This window comes from Meleagris gallopavo, chromosome 1 (assembly GCF_905368555.1).
Source record: "Meleagris gallopavo chromosome 1, MGAL_WU_HG_1.1, whole genome shotgun sequence".
Classification (NCBI taxonomy): domain Eukaryota; kingdom Metazoa; phylum Chordata; class Aves; order Galliformes; family Phasianidae; genus Meleagris; species Meleagris gallopavo.
The window spans coordinates 154,047,685-154,056,516 of NC_139404.1; the positions used below are offsets into that span (position 1 = coordinate 154,047,685).

The 8,832-nt window shown below is 40.0% G+C and overlaps 1 protein-coding gene across 1 annotated transcript; it reads left to right on the plus strand.

Moving 5' to 3' along the window:
* Nucleotides 1–18: 18 nt before the first annotated feature.
* Nucleotides 19–5,196, plus strand: MZT1 (mitotic spindle organizing protein 1). Its single transcript, XM_010728739.4, has 3 exons — nt 19–176; nt 3,639–3,784; nt 4,623–5,196. The coding sequence occupies exons 1-3, from the start codon at nt 128–130 to the stop codon at nt 4,644–4,646; spliced, it is 219 nt and encodes a 72-aa protein (XP_010727041.2). The 5' UTR covers nt 19–127; the 3' UTR covers nt 4,647–5,196.
* Nucleotides 5,197–8,832: the final 3,636 nt, after the last annotated feature.

Genomic DNA, 8,832 nt, shown 5'->3' on the forward strand with positions numbered 1-8,832 from the left:
TGCCGAGAGCGAGGGTTCCGTTTGGGGGGTGTGACGTGGCAGGAACAGTTGAGGGGAGGCGGGAGCGCCCGAATGACGTGGGGTCGGGGGTGAGGGGGCTCCTTCTGCTTCCGGGTGGGCGGTCGCCATGGCGAGCAATGCCGCCAGCCTCAACGCCGTGCGGGAGACGATGGACGGTGCGCGCTCGGGGTCGGGCGGGGGTTTGCCCTATCCCTTTGTTGCTCGGGGCGGGTGGGGTTGTGGATGCGATCCTTTCCGTTGTGCCAGTGTTTTTGAGTCTCGTGATGCTTCTCGGTTTGCTGCCGAGCGTTTAATGAGGCATAACGGTTTGTAGATACGTGGGTTTGGTTTTCTTAATTTGCTCGAAGTTGGCAGTGTGAGTTACATTATGCTGCCCAGGCTGGGAAGTTGGTGGAGGGGGGGCAAACCTGTGGGGCTGTAGCAGCTGTGCCTCAGTCTGTGGGCTGTCCCTGTTTACAGCACGGCCAAAAATGCAGAGAGCACCATTGGGTTTCGTTATTGACCTGTTAGCTCAGTTAATGAGCCTATTGCTGAGAGCTCCGTTTAGTCTGTGTCTCTCCTTTGAGGAAGGGAAGTAGTGAAGAATTGTAGAGTTGATTCAGTTGGAAGAGACCTTTAAGTGTCATTTGGTCCAACTTCCCTACAGTGAACAAGGACACCTACAGCTCCATCAGGTTGTTCAGAGTTTTATCCAGTCTGACCTTGAATGTCTCAGGGATGGAGTGTCCGCTGCTTCTCAGAGCAACTTATATCATAAAAATCACAGAATGGCCTGGGTTGAAAAGGACCATAAGGATCGTCTAGTTTCAACCCCCCTGCTATGTGTAGGGTCACCAACCTCTAGACCAGGCTGCCCAGAGCCACATCCAGCCTGGCCTTGAATGCCTCCAGGGATGAGGCATCCACAACCTTGGGCAACCTGTTCACTGTGTCACCATCCTCTGTGTGAAAAACTGCTTTCTGATATCTAACCTAAATATCTCCTGCCTCAGTTTTAAAAAAAGTCTCCCATCTTTTAGTTTGAAACCATTTTTCCTTGTCTTCTCTCAACGGACTCTGCTAACAGGTCTGTCCCCTTCTTACAGGCTTCTTTTAGGTACTGACAAGCTGCTATTATGTCTCTCTGAGCCTTCTCTTCTCCAGGCTGAACAGCCCCAGCTCTCTAAGTCTTTAAGAAGCTCTGAGGAGAGCAGTTGCTACTACAGAATTTGAGTAGTTCCTGATACAGAAAAGTGAGGCTCTTGTGGGTTAAACAGTGTGACAGAATGGCATTGTGTTGGCAAATCATTTCTAAATTTCTGAGATGTGAGAAATATGGTCAGGATGTCTAAAGAGTAATTGTTCACTTTCTCCCCAGTTAGCCTGGGGATAGCAGGTATAGGAGGTGTATTTCAACTGTGTCTTAAGTAAGCATGAAATGAATGCTAAAAGCTTACATGGGTTTCAGGCTGAGTGGAAAGTTGATGAGAAGTCCCTTCTCATCAGTTGAGTATGGAGACTTCCTCTAGAAATGCTCTAATGAGGGTCTAGAGACACCAGGGGCATGTATTCACTTGTATTGCTTAATATTTGCTATTTTCTTACATCCTTACCTTGTATTCTAGCTATGGCTGTATTCTTTATCTAAGACCTTGTGACCTTGTGTAGACCTTGCATTTTCACCTAGTGTTTTCACCAAGCAGCTGCTTTTGGAGGCAAGGCAGGATTGGCAGGCCTGTTAAGGCTGTCTTGGTGCTGCTGTGCACCTGAAGAGAGATTTGTTTGGGAAAGATGGTGATACTAAGCTTTATAACTGTACTTTTATAACTGCCCTTCTTCCATTTCTGCAGGATGGCAGGGAAGAGCGTGCAGAGTTAGAGGCTAAGTAAGGCTTTAAGAACTTCAGTGAAAAGTCTGCTAGCCTTCAGATTTTGAAACCCATGCTTCCATTGTAACAATATGTGTATTTAGGATGCACTCTCATAATTTAATCTACTGAGGTCAGGTAATTTTTTTTGGAAGTAAACAAATTACAAATTTCCATTTACCTAAAAATACACTTGATGCTTAAAGATTTGGCTTAAAGAAGTCTTTATCCTTTTGCAATATTGAGTAAATTGCTGTTGGGTCCTTTCTGCTGTTCAAAATATTTTTTTAAAATTTCTATTTGATGAATGTGTTTGTAAGCACTTTCTTTTTGTGAAGTAAGTGAAAGTTTAAAAGGCTGATGGCTATGTTATGTAATTAGCTTTTCCTTGAATAAGACTCATCATGAATAGAAAAAAAAATTAGACCTGTGATAAGGTTTTTTAGACCTTTTAAAATAGAACAGGGAAGCTGTGCTGCATCTTGTTTTATTAGTGCATATGAAATGTACATGAGTAGAAAAAATAATTCTTTGTTTCTGGAAAGATTAAATAGTCTTTAATAGTTTTGGAGCAATTAATGTTCAATTGCATTTTATTACAAATGCATCAGTTTGTTGTTGCTCTATGTGAGTGTTGGTCTTCCATATGGGCGGGGTGTGCAGTGTAATGGACCATATGGAGTAATTTACCTTCAAGCTAATGGAAATCAAATACTGTGTTGTTGAGGGGGAAGCTTTCTTTGTGTCTTGTAGCTAGTACTTCGGTCTGACAGACTGCTTTCCTCTCTTAAGTGTATTCTTAATCAAATCTGCTTATGGAGCTTCATGAGTATTGTTGTACTTATATGGAAGTCAGTGTTTGTTTGTTTTTTACACAGTATCTAACTTTTCCCTGTGAATTCCACGGGATGGAGTGGATGTGTTAGGCCTTCAGTGGCTTGGCCTGGGTAAATGCAACTCTGAGGCTATGCTACAGTATGTGTTTGGTATACTGGCATAGGCTATTTCCAGAGCTGTCAGGTGGACGGTAGTCACCATGTTGATTTCATGTGGTAAGGATGGCCTGTTTCTTTCCCCTAATTTGGGGCTGTAATATAAATTAAGTCTTAGCTTCATGGTAGTGAGTACTGTAGCATAAGCAAAATAGTGACAAGGTGTGGTGTTGTGCATATGATGAAAACTGTAAGGGTACCAGGTAAATGGGGCCTTCCAAGGAGGGTTTGGAAGAGGGAGATTTGTTTCAATGCAAAACTGACTGTAATCTCCTTCAACAAAAAGTTTCATACTGACACACGATCATGGCATTCTTTCTTCACATCAAACACAACTCAAATACTATTACTTATATTTAGCCTGCTGATAATGTTAGACATAAAGCTAGGTGTAGCTATAGGAGGGGAGGGCTATAAAACTGAAAACAATTGTCAAAGCTTCTAGTCCATTTAAGAAGGAATTTCAGTAAGTGTTTGGAGTTGAAAAGCAGCTATTCTTGTAGCCTGCAAGTCAGCAAGCATTTTAATAAGTGATTTTTTTACTCACCATTTTCTGCATCAGAAGAACATTATGTTAAAGTCATTCACTTGTATTGCTTAATATTTGCTATTTTCTTACATCCTGTGGCTTCTACCTTATACTTTGGAAAACCAAAGATGAATACTGTTGAAATTCCATGACTGCCACCTCCCTGCTCTACAGTCGAAATTCAGTTTTGAAGAATAACTGTTCTGATCACTGTAGGGACTAATTTTTTTTTTTTTTTCCCCTCTTGCAGTTCTGTTTGAGATTTCAAGAATATTAAACACTGGGTTGGATATGGAGACTTTGTCTATTTGTGTGCGGCTTTGTGAACAAGGTATCAACCCAGAAGCACTATCTTCTGTTATTAAAGAACTGCGTAAGGCTACAGAAGCTCTAAAGGTAATGCTGTTGCCTAAAAAGCACACACTTTTAAGAGAATCAGACCCATGGTTCAGTTTGCTATACTTCAATTTCTAAGTTTTCCTTTAAAATAAAAAAAATACAGATTTATCTTCTGGATGCCCCTTTATCTGCATCATGTCTTGACTGCATTGCAGCTTTCTTCTTCAGCCCGTATCAGCTCCTTATACAGCCTCAGGCCTCATGGTATGCAGCAACACTTGTAAACAAGTTCATGAAGCTGTTGTGGCTAACATAGTCTCCACACATTGCTGTAATCTCATTAGCCTGTGATTTACATATTTCAAAAGACAAATTACAGCATTTCATGGTATGTGTGCATCATGAATACGAAACTATAAAAAGCCATATATAACTTTGGTTAATAGGGAAGATAACCATAGTTTAAAAATCCTCATCTGCCCTTTAAAGGATATTGATGCTTTACTGTCCACCTAAACATCATGGTTCCTTTTCCGTGGTATCTTAGGTGGTATCTTGTTTATATACCTGTTTTTGAAGACTATGTTCTGATTCTTACAGCTTTCAGATTTGATTAGATGGATACTACTCAGGGCTTTTTTTTCCCCATCATTTTTCAATTTTTTGACTATTTCTAACTCTTCTACACTTGTGCATATTTTATATTTGCCTACATGTTTAAATGTGTGTATATAAGCTTAATTGTGCATATACATGATTGAAGGATGTTCTATTTCTTCTGTTTTAGTTGTCTTATTATTTGTGTTGCTTTCATTTTTTCTTTTTATAAGTGGCTTCAAATCTACAACATAAACGATGTCTGTTTTTGCTGACTAATTTTTTTTTTTTTTTGTAGGCTGCTGAAAATATGACAAGCTGATGTGGTAGAAGCCTTCTTTGTAAGAAGAATTAAAAGTTGCAGAGTTAATAAAGGATTTAAACATTAGCCACTACTCAGAAATACAAAGTGAAATTATATCTGAAGGTTTCAGAATATCTCTGCAAGTGATCTTGAAAAAAGCGATGTATTGAAAAGCTTAAAAGAAAAGTTCGGTTTTCTTAAATAGGCCCACCAATAATCTTCCCACACTTGCATACTTGGTTATTTTTATGAACCAGGAGTGAACTTACTGCAATTGCTCTTCACCAGTATCCAGGATTTTTAAACAGTGTCAGCTATTGAAGGCTTGTTGAAATTGCTAGTATTTAACAGTGAATGTTATCATGAATATAGCTTGCTAATGCATCCTTTAGAAGTGTGTTCTGTTTGTTCCTATTGAATTGGTGTGGAAATGAGTGGATGCTTTTATCTATGGGAAAGATAGGAAAAAAGCCTCTATTGACTTGATTTTAGTTACAGTATAGATGATGACTTAAGTCATTTAAGTCACATTCTGAGAGTAAGAAATAAAGCACTTTTATAAAGATAATGATTTGTCCTTCTAATTCTGTTGGAAAAAGTGTTTTTAACTCGTATTAGAAAGGAATTTTGGTATATGCAGAGATGCATGTAAGTTTGAAATCTAGATAACATGGAGTATCAAATGCTATTTGTTTACTTAAGTTCTGAACACACAACCTGAAAATATTAAGCATATATTGTTACTTCCTAGTAATTACAAGCATTACAAGAAGGGACAGATCTAGTTATGAATGTTAAACGTTTGGTGTAGGAGTGTCTTCCCATTCAACACAAAGAATCTCCACTGATGCAAAAACAAACCTTTACAGATATGTAGTGAACTACTGAGTGTGTTATCATCCAGTTCATGTCCTTGCATCCAGGAATTATATTTCTTCACAGGAAGAAAATATTCTTGTGTTACTCCTCTGCTACTGTTTTAGCTTTTCCAACTTGTGGTTAGAATCTTTTTAAGGTGTGTAGTGGTGTTAATAGAACGCAAAGCAAGCTCTACAGCTGATAGGGGAAGCACACAAAAATAAACCTTGTATCTTTATTTGTGCAGAAAAAAAAGTTCATTTGAGTTTACATCACATACTCTATCTGGGTCATAGCTTTACAGAAAGTAATCAAACAGGCTAAATGTCTTACCGTTATTTCATAGAATCATAGAATGGGCTGGGTCGAAAAGGACCACAATGATCATCAAGTTTCAACCCCCCTGCCTTGGGCAGGGTTGCCAGCCACTAAACCAGGCTGCCCAAAGCCATGTCCAGTGCGGCCTTGAACACCTCCAGGGATGGGGCATCCACAACCTCCTCGGGCAACCTGTTCCAGTGTGTCACCACCCTCTGAAGAACAATATCTAGCCTAATCCTCCCCGTCTCAGTTTAAAATCATTCCCCCTTGTCCTATCACTATCCATCCTTGTAAAAAACCTTCCTTTTTCTATGCTCCCTTTCAAGTATTAGAAGGCCACAAGGAGGTTTCCCCAGAGCCTTCCCTTCTCCAAGCTAAACAATTCTGATTCCCTCAACCTTTCTTCATGGGAGAGGTGCTCCAGCCCTCTGATCATCTCAGTGGCCCTCCAGTGGAGGTTCAACAAGCGCTCCACATCCTTCCTGTACTGGGAGCCCCAGGCCTGGATACAGTACTCCAGATGGGGCCTCACAAGAGCCGTGTGGGGGGGGACAATCGCCTCCCTCTCCCTTCTGGCCACCCCTTTTGTAATGTAGCTCAGAACGCAGTTCCTCTTCTGGGTTGCAAGTGCACGCTGCTGGCTCGTGTAGCTTCTTGTTCACCAGAACCCTCAAGTCCTTCTCTGCAGGGCTGCTCTCAAGGAGATCTTCCCCAAGTTTGTATATATAACTGGGATTGCCCCAACCCAAGTGCAGCACCCTGCGCTTGGCCTTATTGAAGCTCATTAGGTTTTCATGGGCCCACTTCTCCAGTCTGTCCAGGTATTCCCTTTCTTCCAGTGTATCAACTGCACTGCTCAGCTTGGTGTCATCTGCAAACATGTTGAGGGCGCACTTGGTGCCATCATCTGTGTCGCTGATGAAGATGTTGAAGAGCACCGGTCCCAAGACCAACCCCTGAGGGACACCGCTTGTGACTGGCCTCCACCCTGACACAGAACCATTGATCACATCCCTTTGGCTGTCCAGCCAGCCAATTCCTCATCCTTCGAACAGTCCATCCTTCAAATCTGCACCTCTCCAATTTAGAAAGAAGGATGTGATGAGGGACCATGTCAAAGGCCTTGCAGAAGTCCAAGTAGATGGCATCCACTGACCTTCCCCCATCCACCAAAGCCATCACTCCATCATAGAATACCACCAGATTGGTCAGGCACAATCTGCCCACGGTGAAGCCATGCTGGCTGTCTCAAATCACCTCTTTATCTCGTATGTGCCTTAACACAGCTTCTATTAGGATCTGCTCCATGATCTTCCTAGGCACAGAGGTAAGAGTCACCAGCCTGTAGTACCCTGGATCTTCCTTTCTCCCTTTCTTAAAAATGCCTCCAGTCTTAACCTCTCTATTGCTCTCCTCTGCATTAGTGAGGACCGGTAATTTCCAAATACTCTGGCCTAGAAATCACTCCAGAAAGGTGTAAGAACTTCCAGATAACCAAGCTGGGAGAGATGTATCTAAGTAGTATCATTTAGCTCACTCATACACATTTAAAATCTTTTGTATATCTGTGTTAAAACTTTTGAATACTGGGTGTAATGTTTTTGAAAGTATTAAAGCATCTGTTATATGAAAAGATTGACAATGAAATGTATCCTAGAAAATGTGAGAAATCAGCAAGACTTGAAAATGTTAAAACAAATGAAAAAGCAGTTGGTTATCTTACTTTTAGCTGGACTCAGTGCTGCATGTCAAAACCAGAAAAGCGTTCTTGCAGTGTTAACAGGTCATCATTTGTTTCTGAAGAGAACCAAGGAACTAAAATTTAAACAGCAAATGTACCCCAAATGCTTCTGAAATTAGAGTGCTTGTTCACGATATTGCATTATTCTTTTTTTCTTTCAGTTACCAGATGTTTAGGTAATATAGTAATTCTGATGGCTTCCCTTGCCACTGCTATTTATCACTTTACCACTGGAAATATACAAATGTTTCTAACTTCTGTTACATTTACTGTGGTTTCATATTGGTTTTATGTCCCTAAAATGCTTAAAACCAGCTTGCAAATGTAATAAGTGTACAGTGCTATCTAGGTAAGTTGTGCCTGTCATTTTACCATTGATGAACTTACTGTTTTTATGCACTTAAGACTTTTTCTGGTACACCATGTCTCATACAGAATTATAGAGTCAGGCATGTTTTAGATATTCAAAACTCAATTTGACAGCTATAAAATTGTGAATACATAATATTTTTTATTATCACATGGAACTAATTGGTAATATTTAACTTAGATTTAAATGTAGGGAGTCAAACACCTTGAAGTCTTGAAAACAAGAATAGCTATACTGGTTCCAGCTAAAGGTTTCCGTAACACAATACCTTTTCTTCTGTAGTCAAAAGCAGATGCCTGAGGAAGAATAAGAACAATACAAGCATGTTTGGTTCTTTTCCTTCTGTATTCTAGCTTCCAAATGTCTTCTATTCCAGGCTTTCCTGAACATCATGTGGTTTGTCTATTAGTAATCTTTAATGCTGTTTTTTCCAGTACTTGTCCAGTTTCCTTGGGACTATATGCTTCCTGAATAAAAGCAGTTTGCATCAATTGATGTCTGTGACAAAAAGAATTGATCCTTCTTGTTTATTTTGAACCTGATTTTTACTATTTTTATGTTCCTACACAGTAAACATTTAAGTATGGTGGTTGTGCCAGTCATGATTCTGCAGATATAAAATTTATGTTTAAATTTCCTCTTGGTACTACTGTAACTAATGCTGAAATATGTTAATTTAAATATTCTTTGGCTGCCGAAGGGTGTGGAATAACTTCAGTATTTGAAACTTTTATCTCATTTTTTTGAGAAGGAAACCTTTAGATATGCAGACTGTTTACTCTTTTTTTAAATTCCCTTCTTAGTATCCATGTGTGCCCTTTTTTTGTTTATCTATACTGAGTTTCATCTGCCATTTTATTTCCTAATCAGTCTCATATTTTTGCAGTTCCTCACAGTTTTCCTGCAGTTTTACT